Below are 20,000 nucleotides of genomic sequence, written 5' to 3'. Positions count from 1 at the left end.
GACACGAGTTTTTTCTAGATCACATTTATTACCAATAATACAAAGAGAGATATCATTTCCCAACATAGTTTTTAATTCTTTAATCCAATTTTTTGCTTTAATAAATGAATCATTATCTGTAATATCGTAAACAACAAGTGCACCTTGTGAACCTCTATAATAAATTGGTCCTAGTGCATGAAATCTTTCTTGTCCTGCTGTTATTGTTAAAATAAAAATAATATTAGTACATTTATATAGTGAATATTTAATATAAATAAAAATATGTAAATATATATATGTTATATATATATTATAAAATTACCTGTATCCCAAATTGTCAAACAAATTCTTTTACCACCTATATTTATATGTTTTTGAAAGAAACCTGCGTGTTGAGTCATTAAATGTTTATCGTTAAATATATTGTCTATATATCTAAAAACTATTGATGTTTTACCAACACAACCTATTTATTGAATTTGATTCAAATTAGTAAATATTTAATATATATATATATTATTATTATTATTATTATTATTATTATTTTAAATCTATGAAATTACCTTCACCAAGAAGGACAACTTTAAAACTTTTTTCAGTATCTGTCATTTCCTAAAAGATTTTTTTGTATATATATATATATGTATTTATTTATTTTATTTATTTATTTTATTTATTGTTTAGTTTTTGTGCAATAGTGAAAATTAGGGGTAATATTTTTATTTATATTTATATGTAATTTTTTTTTATTAAAATTATATTTTTTTATTTTTATTAATTTTTTTTATGTGTAAAAAACGAAGTTATTAATATTTGTTTAATGTATACGAATAAATAATAAAAATGATATTATAAATTTTTTTTTTTTTTTTAAGGTGATTTGGTGAGAGAATTAATATAAAAAATTTTCAATTATCTTGAAAAAAAAAAAATTTTTAAAAAAAAAAATAAAAAAAAAAATAAATTAAAAAAAAAAAAAAAAAAAAAATAAAAAAAAAAAAAAAAATTAAAAATAAAAAAATTAAAAAATATTTTCGCTCAAAAAAACACTAATAAAGAAATTTTATTTCCCAATTTCCAAAAATTTTTTGTTTTTGGTTATGTTTTTTTTATTTTTAATTTTATTTTTGGTTATGTTTTTGTTTTTTAATCCCAACCTAACTCTTCATCATCTTCATTGGCTTGAATGTTACTATTATTATTTTCATTATCAAAAACTAATTCTTTTTGTTCTATTGTTTGTTCTATTATTTGTTCTATTATTTGTTCTTCATTTTGTTTTTCAATTGATTGTTCAATTGGTTGTTCTATTTGTTTCTCTTCAAATTGTTCATTAACTTGTAAATTTTCTTTTTCTTCTTCTTCTTTTTCTTCTTCTTCTTCTTCTTCTTCTTTTTTAACATCATTAAAATTTGCGCTTAATGACTTTCTTAATTTTTCTTGTTTCTCTATTTCTAATAATCTTTGTTCTTCTTGATACTTTCTTTCAATTTCTCTATCCAATTCATCATCACTATCAATGAATTCTTCTGATTTATTTTCTGTATTTGTAAAGGATGAGGCTGTTGTTGTTGTTGTTGTTGTAGTTATTGATGTTGCAATAGTTGCAGAATTTGATATTTCATCACCATCCACTATTTCTTCATTATTTTGTTGTTGTTGTTGTTGTTGTTGTTGTTGTTGTTGTTGTACATTAATTGGTTCATTTACATCGTTGTTAATATCGCTATTATTTATATTGCTATTGTTATCTAAATTTTCACTATCATCGAAATCATCCCAACCAACTTCTTCTTCTTCTTTTGATTGTGAGACTTCTACAATGAATGAATGAATAAGTGTTAATTATATTATAAATATAATTTTGGTGTAATGGTTTTTATTATTTTTTTTTTTTTAAAAAAAAACTTACGTTGAAAGATTAATTGTCTCTTTTCTTCCTCTTTTTGAGTTTTATATTGTTTATAAAAATATTTAAGCCAAAATTGTTGATGAGAAATCTTTGATGGTACATAGTTTAAGTATAAAGTTTTTACACCATCATCACCTGATAGTATTGTATTTATCTCTAAATTATGATTATCTACATCACCAAACTCTACTGACCATTGTTCAAACTCTTGAATATCACTTGGATCAGATGTAAAGAATGAAATACTCTTTAATAATATATTTGCTGGTGATTTAAGTGGTGTTGAAGATAAATTACTATTATTATCATTATTGTTATTATTGCTATTGTTATTGTTATTATTATTGTTATTGCTACTAAAATCCTCTACTGCATTTGATATGGTTTCGGGTATATATTGTTTTACATTATCATATTGAGATTGAATTATTTGAGAAGTATCAGTCATTAATGAACTTGAAAATTCCTTTAAATCTTCTTTATATAGATTAACCATTTGATCGGATTTAGTCTTTATTGTGTCGACTAAATCTGAATTCATTTGTTGTACAGTCTCCATAATATTCATTTGTTGAATTTGTTGAACTTGTTGTGTTACAGTCTCCATAATATTAATCTTTTGAACTGATTCTATAATATTATTAAATCCCCAAAACCCCCTATTTTATTTTTTTATTTTGTTTTATTTGTGTTAATTTTTTATTTCTTTATCTATATATTTTTTTTTTTTTCTCTTTTATTTTATATATGTAAAAATATTCTTACCATCCACCAGAGGATTTGGCAGGTGCATTGTTATTTGTATTATTATTATTATTATTATTATTATTGTTATTATTGATATTGTTATTATTATTATTATTTGTGGACGTTTTTTCTATATCAATTGGTTTATTATCTCTTTCTTTATCATTATCCATTTTTACTATTGACTTTGGGAAAAAAAAAAAAAAAATGGTGTAAAATAAAAAATTTTAAAAAAAAAATTAAAAAAAAAATATAAAAAAAAATAAAAAAAAAAATTAAAAAATAAAAAATAAAAAAAATATATTAAAAAAGGGAAATTGAAATTAAATTAGGTAATAAATTTTTTTTTATTTTTTTAAAAGAATTTATATATTTTTTATTTATTACATTAATGGATATTTGATTTTAATAATAAAAATCAAATCTAATTATTAATGTAGTAGTATAATTATTATTTTTTATATTTTTAATTTTTTTTTTTTTTTTTTTTTTTTTATTACATCTAGATTTGTTATAGTGACAAAATATTTTTTAATTTTTGAGATTAATGATTAAAAAGTTGATGTTCTAATTTTAATAAAAAAGCAAATTTGCATATTCTAATAAAAAAAAAAAAAAAATCAAAAAAAAAAAAAAAAAAAAAAAAAAATCAATCAAATCTGAGATTGTTACCATTCTTTGAAAAAATTTATATTTATTGTTTGAATTGAGATAATCAAAAACAAAAAATATCTTTTTTTTTTCTTTTTTTTTTTTTTTCGCTAAATGCAAATTTGAGAAATGATTACTTTTGACTTTTTTTTTTTTTTTTTTTTTTAATTAAAAATAGAATGTCAAAAATTTCTTTAAAAAACACAGTTTATACTTCAGTTAAGGTAGTTTATGGTCTTGCGTTGGTGGCAACACCAGTATGGGGTTCAGGTGCATTACTTGCAACTTTTATGATGAATGACAGGTATTATAATTTTCAATTAATTATTTGTTTATTCTCTCCACAATCACTAATATTATTATTATTATGATTATTATTATTTTTATTACTTATTTTATAGTGATTCATATAAAGATAGATTTCAAAATGGATGTTTAGAAAGTTTAGTGGCCACTCCTTTTTGTTTAGCTTCAAGTGTTGTTGGTATACACAAAGGTCATAAATTACCATTTTTTATTTATTTACCTTTAATACCAATTTCAACATATGTAATTTGTTGTAATGCTTTTTTTAGTGATAAAAAAAACAAATAAAAATAAAAAAAATAAAAAAATAAAAAAATTTATAAATAAAGTTGTAAAAAATAATAAAATTTTAAGTATACAAAAATGTGACATATTTAATTTTATTATTTTTTTTTATTTTTTGGTTTTAATTTTTTAAAAAAAAAAAAGTGAATCTTGATTTGAAATCAGATCCACAATTTTACAATATTTTTTTTTTTTTTTTTTTTTTTTTTTTTTTTGTTTTTTTTTTTTAAACTACCTTCGCAATAATTTTTTTTTTTATTTTTTTTTAAAACCACCACCACATCATTAAATTTTATTAACCAATTAAATGTTAAATAAAGAAGCATTATATACCTCTTTAAAGGTAGTATATGGTCTTGCATTAGTGGCAACACCAATATGGGGAACAGGTGTATTACTTGCAACTTTAATGATGAATGATAGGTAAATTATTATAATTTTTATAATTATTTTTATTGTTATTATATTATTTTTGTTTCTTACAAAATTTAATTTTTAGTGGTAGATTCAAAAACAGATTTCAGTATGGATGTCTATATAGTTTTATTGCGACTCCAATTGCATTAACCTTTTCGCTTTATAGACTACATTATGGAGATAGAAGACCATTAGTTGCATTATTACCCTTTATTACAGTATCTTCTTATATTACTTGTTGTATTGCCTTTTGGAAAGATAAAAAATAAAAATAAAAAAAAGTAAAATAAAAAGTCAATGAAAAATAATAATAATTGAAAAATTGTAAATAATAAAAGTAAAATATTGGAATATTAAAAATATAAAAATATTAAAATTGAAAGAAGATATTATTTTTTATTTTTTTATTTTCCAAATTTATAGTGGTGGTTGTTCTAATATGTATGGATGTATTATTAGTTTTATATTTACTTTATTGTTTTTTATTAAAAAAATAGATAAAATGGTGGACAGAATATAAAATTTAAATATCGAATTACAAGATTTTTTTTTTTTTCCATAAATAAAAACAATTATTGATTTTATTTTTTTTTTTTTTTTTTTTTTTTTTTTTTCACTTTTTCATTTTTTTTTTTTTTTTTTTTTTTTTTTTTTTTTTCTCCACCTTTTTTTTCAAAATCCATTAGACACCTTTTTTTTCAAAATCCATTTAAATCAAATAGAAATGAAAGAAAATGAAGAACTAGAATTGGATGAAAAAGAAATAAATATTGAAAATTTATATGAAATTGAAGAAGAATTCATTAAAATCTCAAATGAAAATGAAACAAAAGCAATTGAATCCTATATTCAAACAAGAAATAAAAATAATTTTGAAATAGATAGATTAATTTCATTATTTTTAAATAAAGATAATTCAATAGTCAATAAATTTTCAATATTTTTTAATAATAAACCATCATTAACAAGCTCTTTTTCAAAAAATATAAAACATTTAAATCTAGTTTTTCAATTTTTAGGAAGTATGGAACATCCGCTTTTTAATAATTTGTAAGTTTTTTTTTTTTTTTTTTTTTTTTTTTTTTCCTCTCTCCAAAATTAAATATATATACTCATTTCAAAACTAACTTATTACATTATAATATTTACATTATACAAAAAAAAAAATCAAATAATAATAATATTAATAATAATAATAATAATAATAATAATAATAATAATAATAATAATAATAATAATAATAATAATAATAATAATAATAATAATTAAGAAATACATCTTGCATTACAGATTCAGTCTATCAATATTTTGTCCAATTTCAATCTGAAGAACCTCCTATTCATTCAATCATTCAAATTGAAAATTTTTATTTTGGTTATGATTACTCAGGGATAACCATTTCAAAATATACAGTTTTATCAGATAAATACTCCTCCCCTATTTTTTCTTGTGCAAAAGCTCATCCAAAAAATTTAGATTTAATGTTACTAATTTCTCCTAATTCATTAGGTCCAAAAGTAAGACTATTTTTATCTTCCTTTTGTCATGATAATAATAATAATAATAATAATAATAATAATAATAATAATAATAATAATAATAATAATAATAAAAGAAAATATAATGAATTTAAAATAAATTATAAAAAACAAAGATTTAATGAAATTTTAATGGAAATTTCACAATCAAAAGTTAATATGTTATATAAAGTATCAAAGTATGTAATTAACAAAATGAAAGAAATGGATAATCTACTCTCATCATTGAATCCATCGGTTTCAATTGAAATAAAGAATGAAAATGATAAGGAAATTCAAGAATTCATATTAAATATAGATTCAGATGTCGGACATACCCCACTATATCATTATTTTTTCAAAGATAAAGTTAAAAAAAGGGTTAAATTATTATCAATGTGTTTATTATCACATTTAAGTGAAATTGAACTTTTCCTTAGATCTCATGTTCAAGAAAAACTTAAAAAACCATTTCAAACAGAATATATCTATATTGAAACATTATTAAAATTAAAACTATATTATAATAATAATAATAATAATAATAATAATAATAATAATAATAATAATAATAATAATAATAATAATAATAATAATAATAATAATAATAATAATAATAATCAAAATAATAATAACAATAATAATGATCAATTAATTATGTTAATTGATAATTGTATTAAAAAAATGTTTAAAAAAGTTAAATATATACACCTTATGTGTAACCTTATTGGTTTATTAGAAAATTCTATAGGTATGGTTAATCAATTGGTTTCATTGGAAGAATATAAAGAAGTTCAATTTGGATATATTAAAGATTCAATCTTTAATATTGGAAATAATAATACAACCGATACATCAACAATGATATTTAATAATGATAATAATAACAACAATAATAATAATTATCAAAAATTAATTAAAGTTTATGATCAAGAAGTTTATGAAAATCATTTTTTTACAAAACCAAAATTATATTGTAATAAAGAAATCTTTAAAAGTAATCAAGGTAATTTATCATTATCAGAATTAGCAAGAGACACTATCGCTTTTGATGATAATCCAAAACCATTTCATAGAAAATTAAAAAATGGTGATTATTCAATCGTACCATCATTAGAATTATTTAAAAAATGTTTTTCAGTTTTTACAAATGGAATATTTGATAAAGATTTTGGTTGGGGCAGTGGTAGTGGTAGTGGTAGTGATGATAAAACAAAAGTTGTAGTAGCAGGTGGTTCAATAACGGCATGTTTAGATAGTTTACCTTTTGAAATTAAAAGAGAATATTTAAAATTAGTACAAATTAAAAGAGTTTTATATAAATCAAGAATGCCAATTATTTTAGTTGATTATTTAATGGAATTGGTTGAAAGAGGTTCAAAATTTAGAGAATTATTATTTCAAAGATATCATGGTATAAAATCACCATATTTTGAATCAGATATTGATTTATGGATAATTACTGATAATTTAATAAATGGTGAAGAAAAGTTAAGACAAGTTGCGAATCAAGTTTTAAATAATTTAAAAAAAGATGTTAATTTTAATAAGGATGATTATACATTTATAAGAACCACAAATGCAATTTCATTAGTATCAAAATATCCATATAGACAAATTCAAATTATGTTAACTCTTTATAGATCAATTCAAGATATAATCTTTTATTTCGACTTCGATTGTTGTTCAAGTGTTTATGATGGTGATAATGTTTATATGCTACCAAGAACAGTTAGATCATTCAATAATAGAATTAACTATATCGCACCGGGTTTAGATATATCAAGAATCAATAAGTATACAATTCGTGGTTTTGATAATATTATTAATAATTATTGTCCAAAGGATAATCAATCTGGGATTCAACCATTTGAAAACTCTCTTCAAATGATAATAAAAGCGGGAAACATTGGTCCAGATTTACCATTTGTTGAAAAATTCTTTAAACTATCAACAAACACACCAATCGAATCATTTTTAGATTATGAACATCTATTTGGAGATTATGGACCCAGTGTTGTTTTTGAATCTGGAACTTTAATGTTATTAACTCAATTTAATCGATGGTTATTGGATATATCAAAAGACTCTGATTATTTAATAACTAATGATGTGTATTCTCTAATGAGGGCTAAAGGTCAAAATCACTCTAATCTCAATGAATTTCATGATTTATCATTCAAATTTCCAATTGTAAAATTTAGACAACTAGGTATGAAACTTTTGAGGAAATGTAATCTATGTAATACTACTGAAATGCTTGAAATGCCAAAACAAGTTTTCAAGATTGATCGATCATCCAATGAATGTTCATTGGATAATTGCCACGAGTGTAAAAAAAAAAAAGGTTCCATTTTTCCAATGTTTTATCCAAACTTTAGATTATTACTCAATCAAATGAATATCGTTATTTTAGGTGGTAGAGTTGGTGTGGGTTTCGATGTGGCTCAATCATTTTTAAAATTTGGTTTCAATGTAACAATTACAACACGTTTTCCATTAATTGCAAAGAAAAAGTTTATTGAAAAATTTAAAAAAACTGATTATGAATCAAGTTTAGAAAGATTATCAATAATTAAAATCAATTTTCAAGTAAATACAAGAAGCATGGAAAACTTCATTAATCAAATTAAATTAAATATTCATAGAATTGATCTTTTTATTAATTTAGTTCATATTGAACATAATCAAAATTATCAAAAACAATTTATTGAAAATTTAGAAATTGAAAATTATTTATCAATGATAAATGATGATGATAATAATAATAATAATACCAATGATGGTTCACCACAACCAAATATTCAAATACCACAAACATTGTCATCAAATTATTATTATAATGACATTAATAATAATATAAATAATAATAATAATGAATTATCATTAAATGAAGAAATTATTAAATTTTTAAATCAAAAAGTACCATCTATAATTATTACGGAATTATCAAATTTAATGTATCATAGGGAAAATGATGATTATGGTCTTTATGTTGGTAGTGGAATTGATCCCTTAACTATTGATCAATTTAAGGCAAAAGAAATTCAATGGAATTATTCATGTAAAGATTTTATTTATTCAAATAAACGTTCCTTAAACAAATATCCTGTATTTTTAACTGGTGCAAAAATAATATATGATATTAATTCTAATTGGAGTATTAATAAAGAAACTAATAGTTCATCAGTTAATAATAATAATAATAATAATAATAATAGAGGTGGTAAAGGTTATAAATTACCAATATCATCTAAACAAAAATATTTTGTTGAGGATTGTGCTGGTATATATGACTTTGGTATCCGTAAACATGATTATTATTCTCACAACTCAATGGTTATTTTATCTCCTACTCAAGATGAACTTAAAAGATTTGAATTATTCAATAAATTCAAAGATGGATTTAAAAGGAAACCTCAAAATCATCTAGTTATCAATGATAAATGTTATTTAAAATTAAAAAGAAATGGTGATGTCATCGAGTGTTCTCAAGAAATAAATCAAACCAATACCTCCCTAAGAATAATCTATTCCATAATTGAATATATTTATTCTAGAGATTTTAATATTAATCCATGTCCTTATATTAATTTGTAAAATATGTATATATTATAAATCAAATAAATAAATAAATAAATAAATAAATAAATAAATAAATAAATAAATAAAATAATAATATATATTCTTTTTTTTTTTTTTTTTTTTTTTTTTTTTTGATTATATATTTTTGGTGAAATAATTGTTGTAAGGTCAACTCAATCGTTTTGTTACTACTTTTCACTTGATTATATTTTTTAAATTTTTATATTAATAAATAATTTATTTATATACACAATATTAGATATTATATAATTTATATTTAATTTAAATATAAATTATTATTATTGTTATTATTATTTTTTTTTTTTTTTAAAAAAACTTTAATAAAATGGACCAGCTGAACCTGAACCAGAACCTGTCATTGAACCTGTTATAGAACCTGAACCAGATGATGGGTTTGAAGAATCTGAAGAAAATGAAATTGATGAACCTGAATTATAAGAACCTGTAAATGAATTTGAGGAATCATAATCTGTTGAATCTGATTGACTACCACTATCACATAAATTAAATTGATTATCACAAATGTAAATTGCTGTTTCTTTTTGTTCAATATATTTGATCATCAATGTTGTATACTTTATAACAACCTCTAAACATGTCTCTACAAATGATGGAAATAAACCACAATCTTGTTCTAAAGTTTGATTTATCTTTGAAAGACTAGTATTACTTGATAATAATACTTCAACTTCATTAACAAAGTATTCACAAATTGTACATGCTGGTGATTCTTTTAATGATTCTGTTAATTCATAAAAGTTTAAATTGCTTGGTTCATTTGATTCCATATCTTTTGCACCATTTGATAATGTTATCATTGAAATAAATAATAAAAATATAATAAAACAATAATAATAAACTTTAGTCATCATTTTTTTTTTTATTTTATTTTTTATCTAATACAAAAATAAAAAAATTATAAATAAAATTTTAATATAAATAAATAATTGCAAACAAATTAAATTGAATTTTCTGTTTTGAATAATGTTGAAAAAAAAAAAATCGTTTTGAAAAAAATAAAAATAAAAATAAAAAAATAAAAAAATAAAAATAAAAAAAATAAAAAAATGGTAAAAATAGTTTTTGGGAAATTTAGATATTTTTTTTTAAAGTTTCCCAAAACCTTTTTTTTTAAGTGTTAAAAATTAAAAAAAAAAAAAATCAACAAAAAAAAAATCAATAAAAAAAAAACAATTTATAATAATAAAAAGGTTAATTTATTAAAAAGGAGTTTAATGTTTAATTTACAAACTATGACCAGATGTACCTGTTGAAGCACCAGTATTAGATTGAGAATTATCAGATGATGAATTATTTTCGAATGATGAAGAATCTTGAGATGATGAACCAAATTCTGACCAAGAGTCATTATTTGATGATGAAGAGTCTTGAGATGATGATGATGATGATGATGAATCACAACAATTAATTTGTTCACAAATGGTTGTTGGTGATTCTTTAGCAATTATATATTTAATAATGGTTGGTGTATATTCATCAACAATACCAATACATACGTCTTGGAAGCTTGGGAGTAATTGACAATTTTCACTGAGGATTGAAGAAATTTCAGTGGAGTTAAAATTTTGTGCAACATATGCCTCAGCTTCATCAACTATAACATTACAAAGCATACATTCAGCATCATCTTTTATATTTAATGAATTAACACTTGATAAAGCTACTAAAGCTAAAATTAAACCCTTTAAATATTTCATCCTTTATCTATTTTTATTTTTATTTTGATTTTTTGATTTCGATTTTGATTTTTTGATTTTTTTTTTTTGATTAATATTTTTTCTATTGATAAATTACTAAAAAAAAAAAAAAAAAAAAAAAAAAATGTCCAAAAACCAAATTATATAAAATATTATTATTTTTAAATTTTTTAAAAAATAGCTTTTTTTATTTCAAACAATAATTTTTATTATTTTTTTTTTTTTTTTTTTTTATTTTTTTGATAAAAAAAAGAAATCGAAAAAAAAGTTATAGTTACATTTTTATATTTGATTGGAATCGAAATTAAAAAAAAAAAAAAAAAAAAAAAAACTAATTTTATTGTGATGAACTAAAATAATTTTTTAAAAAAAAAAAAAAAAAAAAAAAATAAAATTAAAAGAAAAAAAAAAAAAATATCTTGCTTTTTTGTAAATTTTCAAATAAAATCGAAAAGAGGTCTGAAATTAAAAAAAAAAAAAAAGAAAAAAAAATTTTGAAAAAAGAAAAAAGTGGGAAAATTTTCCCACGAATCTAAAAATATATATTTTTTTAATTTTTTAATTTTTTTTTATTATTACTTTTTTTTTTTTTTTCTTTTTACAACTTAAATTATTTAATTATTAAATTTATTTGATGTAAATTTTCATGTTTCCAGATGTACCTGAACCTGAACCTGAAGCTGAACCAGATGAAGCACCAGTCATTGAACCAGAGTAACTTGATTCTGATGATTCAGAAGATGATGATGGTTGGGAAGATGATGAAGATTCTTCAGATGATGAATGGTTGTTATTACCTGATGAAGAGTTACCACAGAAGCCAATTTCGGTACAAACTACAGTTGCACTTTGGTTTTGTAAGAGTAAGTTGATGATCTTTGGAGCAGAGCTGGCAACGATGGTATCACAAGCACTTTCAAAGATTGAAAGAGTTGAACAGAATTGATCGAGGAGACCAACGATTTCAGATTCGGTTTTGTTGGCTTTGATGTAGTTTGAGCATTGTTGAGCAATGACTTCACAAACACCACATTCTAATTCACCTTGGACTGGTTCTTCGATTTTCAAAGAGGAGCCACATAAACCGACAAGACCGCAGACTTGGGATGGTGATGCGTTGTTAATGATTAAATTGATGATTTGTGGGGCATAGTTGTTGACAATGTTTTGACAAGTTACTGAACCACCTTTACCAAAGACTTCACAATCAGTATCTAAGAATTTGAGGATTTGGGCTTCAGTTGCGTTACCTGAAATATATTTGTTGACTTGTTTAACGATGAATTGGCAAATGTCACATTCTAAAATACCTTGGACGGCTTCAGTTGATGATGCACACATATCAATTTGAGCGCATAAAGTGCTTGGTGATTCTTTGTTGACAATCATTTGAATGAGTTGTTTACCATAGTTTGCGATTAAACTATCACAAGTGGCTTGGAAACTAGATGGGATAACTTTGCAAAAGTTTTCAACTTTATCGATAATTTCAGTTTCGGTGGCATTTGATTGAATGAGCAATTCACCATAATTGGCAGCATATTCACAAAGTTCGCATTCAATAGCGCTGCTTGCATTAACACTTGATAAAGCGAATAATGCTAAAATTAAAACAATTAAAAATTTCATCCTAAATTATGAAAATATTTTAATTTATTAATATTTTATAAAAATAATAATAATTTTTATTTTTTCCATTTTTTCCAAACTTCTTTTATTATTTTTTATTTTTTATTTTATTTTTATTTTATTTTAATTTTTAAGATTGTCAAAGGACCTACATTTTTTAAATTGATTGTTTATATATATGTAAAACTTTAAAAATAAAACAAAAAAAAAAAAAAAAAACCTTAAAAAATCGTTTTTGAAAAAAAAAAAATAAAATAAAAAATAAAATAAAATAAAAAAAAAAAAAAAAATTTAGAAAAAAAGTAAAACGAATTTTCGTAATATCTTTTTTTCTTATTTTTTTTTCAGTTATCAACTGTTGCCGATTTGATAATCATTGGTTTTTTTTTTTTTCTGACCTCAAGCCAAAAAAAAAGTAAACAGCGTGGGAAAAAAAAAAAAAAAAGATAATTAAAAAAAATATTATGATTTTTTTGGTGGGGTACTGAGGATTTTTAACATGATTGCAATCACACTACCCACAAATATATAAATCCGAATTTATTTATTCCCAAATCAAAACAAAATCTAAAGAAAAAGAAAATGAAATTGTTTGATTTTTTTTTTTTTAAAATTTCAAATTGAGTTTTATAAATTTTTTAAACAATTATTATTAGCACATTAAATTAATTTTCAAATATCACAAAACTTTTTTTTTATCTCTTTTTTTTTTTTTTTTTTTTTTTTTTTTTTTTTTCTAAACATTTTTATTTTATATTATAGTTATTTTATATTTTTTTTATTTTTTTTTTATTTTTTTATTTTTTTTTTCAAAAATCTTTTTGATTCTATATCATATCATCAATTTAATAATGTTGCAATATTTTCAACACTAGCCTACTTTTGGACAAAACAGATAAATCTTTTTATCTAATATTTATTACAATTTTAAAAATTTTTCCACCTCGTTATATTTTATATTAAACACACTGTATCGTGGTAAAATTATAATAATTTAAAAAAAAAAAAAATTTAAACATTGGAAAATCCCTACTTACACACACATATTCACCCACACTTCCAGAATATTTTAATATATTAAATCATACAAAAAATTAAAAAAATTATTTTAAGTGACGTCAATTTAATAATTTTATTTTTTTAATTATATTTTTTTTTTTTTTTTTTTATTTTCGTTATGAAAAAAAAAAAAAGTATAAATAGATTTTTTTTTAAAAGTATAATCATTAATTCAAACTATTATTATTTATTCAAATATTTAAATTCTAAAATTTATATTTATTTATTAAAAAAAAAAAAGAAAAATGAAATTATTATATTCATTAGTTGCATTATTAGGTGTTTCATCAGTTGCATTTGGTGATACCAGTTGTAATCAATTACTTTCATCATTAGTTGATCCATCAAAATGTGTTCAAGTTTCAATCTCTGGTGTTCATTATCAATCATTGGCTCAAGAAGGTTATAAAGGTAATCTTGTTTTCTCCAATGGTGAATTTGTATTAAGGGAATCATTATACAATTTACAAACCTATGAAACAACATGTAGCCGTGGTGGATTAGTTCAACCATTTTCAGCAGATGATCAATTCCGTGTTGATGATTTTAGTATTAGATTAAGTGATGGTAATCTTAGATTAAAACAAATTAATACTCAACTTACTTGTAATGGTAATGTTGGTTTCTTCAATTTAAATAACTTTTATTATACAGTTGCAGTATGTATAAAATTAATTATTATTATTTTCATTATCATTATTATCATTTTTCATATTAATATATATTTTTTTTTTTTTTTAATTTTAGTTAAAATCATATGACACATGTCCAAGACTTTACTATGGTGAACCTTGTAATACACCAACAGTTACACCAACAGCAACTGTTACTCCAACTGTTACTCCAACAGTTACCCCAACAGTTACACCAACTACTACACCAACTACTACACCAAGTGGAACACCAAAAATTAGTTATAAATTAAATATTGACAATCAATGGATAACCAGTGGTGTAACATATTATCAATATAAATTAACCTTAACAAATAATGAGGCCACAGCAATTAAATCAATTGAAATTCATTCTGATAATTGGAATCCAACTGAATTTTGGAATATTGAAAGAAATGTACAAACTGGTAATTTAGGTTTCCCAGCTTTCGTATCAACTCTCAAAGTTGGTGAATCCTTCTCATTTGGTTTCGTTTCTTCAACTGCCAATCCAACTTTTTCAACTGTTAAAATTGTTAGGGCTTAAAAACTTTTTAAAATATCATTTTTTTATTTAATATTTATTAACATATTCATAATAATAAAAAAAAAAAAAAAAAAATAATATTTCTATTATTTATATATATCTAAACCTTTAAAATCAATTTTCCGTTATTATTTTTTGAGCTTCATAGTCTTTTTTTTGTTCTTTTCATCAATATTAAATTGCTTCATAATTTTTTTAAATTAGTTATTCCAAAAAATGGATATTAAGTTTTTTTATTTAGCATTTAATTTATTCAATCCAGTAAGAGAACTTGCAAATGCCAACTGATGCATTCAAAAATTAAATGCTACTATTTTTATGATAGAAAACACAAATATAACAATCAAAAGATAACAGTAAATACAATAATAATAATAATTTCAATTCATTTTATAGTTTGGTAAATTAATATCAAAAAAAAAGAAACCATTATTTTTTGCCTTTTTACAAAGTTCTTCATCAATTTTTTAATTTGTAATGTCATTATATTTTTTTTAAAATATAAAAAAAATATACAATCATTTTATTTATTTAACACGAAATTAAAATAATTAATTTTTTTTTTCAGTTATTGATAAGTTGTTATTTACATTATTCTCAAAAAATTATAATTGTTTTTATTTTTTATAATAAAACATTCATAGAATTTATAAAATCAAAAGAATTAAAATATTACAAATTTTTTTTATATATAGAATTAATTAACTTTCACCTACCTACCCACCCCCCCAATACATTTTTTTAATTTTTTAAAATAAATAATTATTATGTTGTGTTAATATACTTTGGGGTTGTGTTAAATTTTTTTATGTGCTCAGTTAATTTTTTTAACCCTCACATTGTGTGTATATATATATTGATGTATTTTGAAAAAGGTAAAAATGATAAAAGTGGAAAAACACAGATTCATGGATTGGAAAATTGGTTTTTTTTTTATATTCTGAAAATGGATGTACTAAAGTGACCAATAGCAATAGTGCTATTTTCACATAAATATTTATATTGAAACTCCAATCACTATTACATACACAAAAAAATAACCACAGTTACATACACAAATATACAGAATTTTTATTTTTATATTTTTTTTCATTTTTAATAATTATTATTTTTATTTTTTTAAAAAACGTATAAATAGATTGGTTTTTTTTTTTTTTAATAAATCATTAAATTATCATCAATTAAATAATTATAAATTTAAATTTATAAAATATTCAATTTTCTTTAATACTATTTATTTTAAAATATTCCTATTTAAAAAAAATGAAATTATTATATTCATTAGTTGCATTATTAGGTGTTTCATCAGTTGCATTTGGTGATAATAGTTGTAATCAATTACTTTCATCATTAGCTGATCCATCAAAATGTGTTCAAGTTTCAATCTCTGGTGTTCATTCTCAATCATTGGCTCAAGAAGGTTATAAAGGTAATCTTGTTTTCGCATCTGGTGAATTTGTATTAAGGGAATCATTATACAATTTACAAACCTATGAAACAACTTGTAGTCGTGGCGGATTAGTTCAACCATTTGCAGCTGATGATCAATTCCGTGTTGAAGATTTTAGTATTAGATTAAGTGATGGTAATCTTAGATTAAAACAAATAAATACTCAGCTTACTTGTAATGGTAATGTTGGTTTCTTTAATTTAAATAACTTTTATTATGCATTGGCAGTAAGTATAAACAAAATAGATAATCTTTTTTTTGATTTTAAATAGTACTTATAAATTAATTTTAATTTTTTGATTATAGTTAAAATCATATGACACATGTCCAAGACTTTACTATGGTGAACCTTGTAATACACCAACAGTTACACCAACAACAACACCATCACCAACAACCAAACCACCAACTGGACCATTAAAATTTAATTATAAATTAGATATTGATTGGCAATGGGATTCAAATAATGTACACTATTATCAATATAGAGTTACAGTAACAAATAATGATAGCACAGCAATTAAATCAATTCAAATTCACTCTGATAATTGGAATCCAACTGAATTTTGGAATGTTGAAAAAAATGCTCAAACTGGTAATTTAGGTTTCCCATCATTTGTAAATACTCTTCCAGTTGGTGACTCTTTCTCATTTGGTTTCGTTTCAGCAGTTGTAAATCCAACTTTCTCAACAGTTTCATTTGAAAGAGTTTAAAAAACACACACCCAAACAAAAAAAAAATATATTTATATATTTTTATATTTATATTTATTATTTATTTATTATAAAAAAAAAAAAAAAAAATTAATAAATAAAAACTAATTTTATTTTATTTTTTACACTATATACATTTTATTTTATTTTTTTTTTTTTTTTTTTCCTCTAATTATTTGAATCGGCAATAATATCAAGATTTTTATTTTCACTATTACCTTGAGTAAATAATAAATCATCTTCCATTTTATTAATTTCAGTAGTTTGATTATCATCATCTTCATGTAAATTATCAAATATTCTTTTATACATTTTACGTTCTTCCAATTCTTGATTTGCCAATAGTTTATTCAAATGATCTAATTCCTTATTGTATTGAAGATTTGTCATTTTTGGAGTTTGAGATTCAGAGTCAATTTTTTGAGCCAATTGAATTTCTTTGATAGCATCTTCATAGTTTTGACCATTTTTATAGCATTTGGAGAGCCAATAATGAATTTTTGGAGAGTCTTCATCATATTCCATTGCAAGTTTTAAATAATGAAATGTACGATCCCATCTATTTAGCTTTGAGTAAACTATGGCTATATTGATAGAATTTGAAGTTGCCAAACTTTGAATATCGTCCCATTCCTCTTGAGAAACCTTTGATAGATAATCTAAATTATAATAGTTTTCCAAAGATTTATAATCCCTCAATGACCTACCAAGTCTATTAGAGTTGAAATTATTCTTTGCTAGATCACTACCTGATCGAATTGCATTGATTTTCTCAGTTGTACTCATTCTAATTATAGTTGCATTATTTGATTTCTCCCTTGTATCGAATTGATTTGAAGCTTCAATTAAAACAATTAACCTGGTATGTGCAGTGATTAAACCAGGTAACCCTAAATCACCATATGCATACTGTGGATCCAATACAACTATTGAATGTTCACCAGGACTCATCGATGTTAATGCATAATGTATACCAATGATACAATTGGTTTCACCAATAATGATTGTTTGTTTTTGTTTCTCTTGAATGATTTTACCATTTGGTAGTCTAGTACTAAAACTAATTACAATAGAATTACCAATTGTTGGAAATACTGTACCATTACCAGCTTTAATAACATGTTTATAAATTTCTTTATCTTTAATACTAATTACACTATGATTCTTTTTAATTTTTATACCATATAATTCAATAATTTCTTCATCTTCTTTATCATTATTAATCATTGTTGATGTTGATGTTGATGTAGATGTTGATGATGATGATGGTGATGGTGGTGATATATCTTTAAATTTAACATCTGTTTGTTTTGGTTTTGTAACATCTTTAAATTCTACATCTGTTGCAGTTGTGGTAGTTGTTGCAGTTGCAGTTGTTGTTGTAGAAGTTGAGGTTGTAATATCCATTGATGTTTGTTCATTATCTTTTTGTATTTTTACATTATCCTTTAAAAATTGTTCATGTTCTAATCTATGTTCTTGTTCAGAAGTATCAATGTATTGTTGATCACAACCAAACAATAGTTTTTGTTGTCTCCAAATCAAATACATTAATACTCTATTACTTAATGAATTGATGGAGAGAGTTTTTTGAGGTAAAATTTTAGAAAAGAATGAAATTCCTTCAATTGTAAAATGTGAATAGAAAGGACCGGCTGGTTTTAACTTTTCAACAATTGGTTTATATTCAAAATCTATATCATTTACTTTAAAATTAATTTCATATAAAGCTTGTGATGACTTTTTTTTATAAATCCATATCTTTATAAATAAAGTAAATGAAATAAATAAATAAATAAATAAATAATTAATATATTATAATAATAATTGAAAAAAAAAAAAAAATAAAAAAAAAAACCCTTACATCTTTATCAACTTGAAATGTTGATTTTTTGGTAATTAAACTAACCAAATCATGGTCATTAATTTTACAAATATTTTCAAAGTCTTGAACGTATATATTCTTTGAAATGAATTTTTCAATCTTCAAGAATTCTTCCAAAGAGATATCTCTATATATTTTTTTAAAATTAACAAATAATGCATCACCTAAAAATGATTTCTTTCTTCTTAATAAATCTGATGCTCTTGGATTCGCTAGAAAACCATTTGCTCCAATATCAACTAATGGAAATATAATATGAGATGTATCTTTTTTTGAAATATACTCTGAAACTCTATTTTTCGTATTTATAATATTATCAAGTCTTTTTTTTTTTTTTTTATTTTTTTTTTTTTTTTGTTTATATTTTTATTTAATAATAATTAATAATAATTATTAATGTTTTAATAAATAATAAAAGGTTTTAAAAACTTACTGTGTTTGTATTGATTCTTTAGTTGAAATAGATACTTCATATGGTTGAATATCTTGATTACTTGGTATGAAAATTACTCTAAATGATTCAACATTACCATAATCTCCAAAGTTTATTTGTTCTACAATTTCACATTTTTCTTTTATATCTGACATGTTTTCACCCATATCTTCATTTTCATTGTCTTCATTTCTGTTATTAATAGAAAACATTCTTCTTTCTTATTGTGAGTGTTTATTTGTTTGTAATAATATGTATGAAAATAAAAAAAAATTAAAAAAAAATAAAAAAAAAAAAAAAGTAAAAAAAGTAAAAAAATAAAAAAAATAAAAAAAAAATGAAAAATAAAATTTGCAAATATATAAACGAAGTGATCGATAACGTTTCCGTCAAAATTTTTTTTTAAATCGAAAAAAAAAAATGAAAAAAAAAAAAAAATAAAAAAAATGAAAAAAAAAAAAAAAAAAATTTTATTTATTTAGAGTGAAT

At 21.6% G+C, this 20,000-nt stretch overlaps 11 protein-coding genes across 11 annotated transcripts in view; 5 read left to right on the top strand and 6 right to left on the bottom strand.

The window, feature by feature from the left end:
* The window catches only part of rab21 (Rab GTPase), a gene marked incomplete at both ends in the record, with an annotated part of 1,316 nt that extends 725 nt beyond the window's left edge, over positions 1–591 (bottom strand). Inside the window, 3 exons of the mRNA XM_632513.1 lie at positions 1–197; positions 305–448; positions 546–591. The exon at positions 1–197 is cut by the window's left edge and continues 23 nt beyond it. Of these exons, the coding sequence (XP_637605.1) occupies positions 1–197; positions 305–448; positions 546–591 (387 nt within the window). The remainder of the gene's footprint in view (positions 198–304; positions 449–545) is intronic.
* Positions 592–1,128: 537 nt separating this feature from the next.
* On the bottom strand, positions 1,129–2,814 carry DDB_G0286661 (hypothetical protein; the record flags this gene model as incomplete). Its single annotated transcript, XM_632512.1, has 3 exons — positions 1,129–1,799; positions 1,895–2,553; positions 2,660–2,814. 3 exons carry the CDS (start codon positions 2,812–2,814, stop codon positions 1,129–1,131), a joined length of 1,485 nt encoding a protein of 494 aa, XP_637604.1.
* Positions 2,815–3,471: 657 nt separating this feature from the next.
* Positions 3,472–4,113, top strand: DDB_G0286659 (hypothetical protein; the record flags this gene model as incomplete). The annotated part of the gene is made up of 3 exons (XM_632511.1): positions 3,472–3,596; positions 3,694–3,851; positions 4,028–4,113. 3 exons carry the CDS (start codon positions 3,472–3,474, stop codon positions 4,111–4,113), a joined length of 369 nt encoding a protein of 122 aa, XP_637603.1.
* A 77-nt stretch (positions 4,114–4,190) lies between these two features.
* On the top strand, positions 4,191–4,569 carry DDB_G0286657 (hypothetical protein; the record flags this gene model as incomplete). The annotated part of the gene is made up of 2 exons (XM_632510.1): positions 4,191–4,306; positions 4,383–4,569. 2 exons carry the CDS (start codon positions 4,191–4,193, stop codon positions 4,567–4,569), a joined length of 303 nt encoding a protein of 100 aa, XP_637602.1.
* A 455-nt stretch (positions 4,570–5,024) lies between these two features.
* Positions 5,025–9,417, top strand: DDB_G0286655 (hypothetical protein; the record flags this gene model as incomplete). Its single annotated transcript, XM_632509.1, has 2 exons — positions 5,025–5,350; positions 5,571–9,417. 2 exons carry the CDS (start codon positions 5,025–5,027, stop codon positions 9,415–9,417), a joined length of 4,173 nt encoding a protein of 1,390 aa, XP_637601.1.
* Positions 9,418–9,740: 323 nt separating this feature from the next.
* DDB_G0286653 (hypothetical protein) lies at positions 9,741–10,295 on the bottom strand (the record flags this gene model as incomplete). Its single annotated transcript, XM_632508.1, has 1 exon — positions 9,741–10,295. One exon carries the CDS (start codon positions 10,293–10,295, stop codon positions 9,741–9,743), a length of 555 nt encoding a protein of 184 aa, XP_637600.1.
* Positions 10,296–10,667: 372 nt separating this feature from the next.
* On the bottom strand, positions 10,668–11,141 carry salA (SAPLIP C protein; the record flags this gene model as incomplete). The annotated part of the gene is made up of 1 exon (XM_632507.1): positions 10,668–11,141. One exon carries the CDS (start codon positions 11,139–11,141, stop codon positions 10,668–10,670), a length of 474 nt encoding a protein of 157 aa, XP_637599.1.
* A 627-nt stretch (positions 11,142–11,768) lies between these two features.
* On the bottom strand, positions 11,769–12,924 carry DDB_G0286651 (saposin B domain-containing protein; the record flags this gene model as incomplete). The annotated part of the gene is made up of 2 exons (XM_632506.2): positions 11,769–12,771; positions 12,923–12,924. Coding segments are annotated over 2 exons (1,005 nt in total).
* A 1,150-nt stretch (positions 12,925–14,074) lies between these two features.
* On the top strand, positions 14,075–15,029 carry DDB_G0286649 (hypothetical protein; the record flags this gene model as incomplete). Its single annotated transcript, XM_632505.1, has 2 exons — positions 14,075–14,488; positions 14,577–15,029. 2 exons carry the CDS (start codon positions 14,075–14,077, stop codon positions 15,027–15,029), a joined length of 867 nt encoding a protein of 288 aa, XP_637597.1.
* A 1,263-nt stretch (positions 15,030–16,292) lies between these two features.
* ecmD (extracellular matrix protein) lies at positions 16,293–17,193 on the top strand (the record flags this gene model as incomplete). The annotated part of the gene is made up of 2 exons (XM_632504.1): positions 16,293–16,706; positions 16,786–17,193. 2 exons carry the CDS (start codon positions 16,293–16,295, stop codon positions 17,191–17,193), a joined length of 822 nt encoding a protein of 273 aa, XP_637596.1.
* A 168-nt stretch (positions 17,194–17,361) lies between these two features.
* flpA (FKBP-like protein) lies at positions 17,362–19,723 on the bottom strand (the record flags this gene model as incomplete). The annotated part of the gene is made up of 3 exons (XM_632503.1): positions 17,362–18,954; positions 19,058–19,400; positions 19,512–19,723. The coding sequence occupies 3 exons, from the start codon at positions 19,721–19,723 to the stop codon at positions 17,362–17,364; spliced, it is 2,148 nt and encodes a 715-aa protein (XP_637595.1).
* Between the last annotated feature and the right edge of the window lie 277 nt (positions 19,724–20,000).

This window comes from Dictyostelium discoideum, assembly GCF_000004695.1.
Source record: "Dictyostelium discoideum AX4 chromosome 4 chromosome, whole genome shotgun sequence".
NCBI lineage: Eukaryota > Evosea > Eumycetozoa > Dictyosteliales > Dictyosteliaceae > Dictyostelium > Dictyostelium discoideum.
Note: the sequence above shows the minus strand (reverse complement) of the source record. Positions and strands in the feature narration are given on the sequence as shown.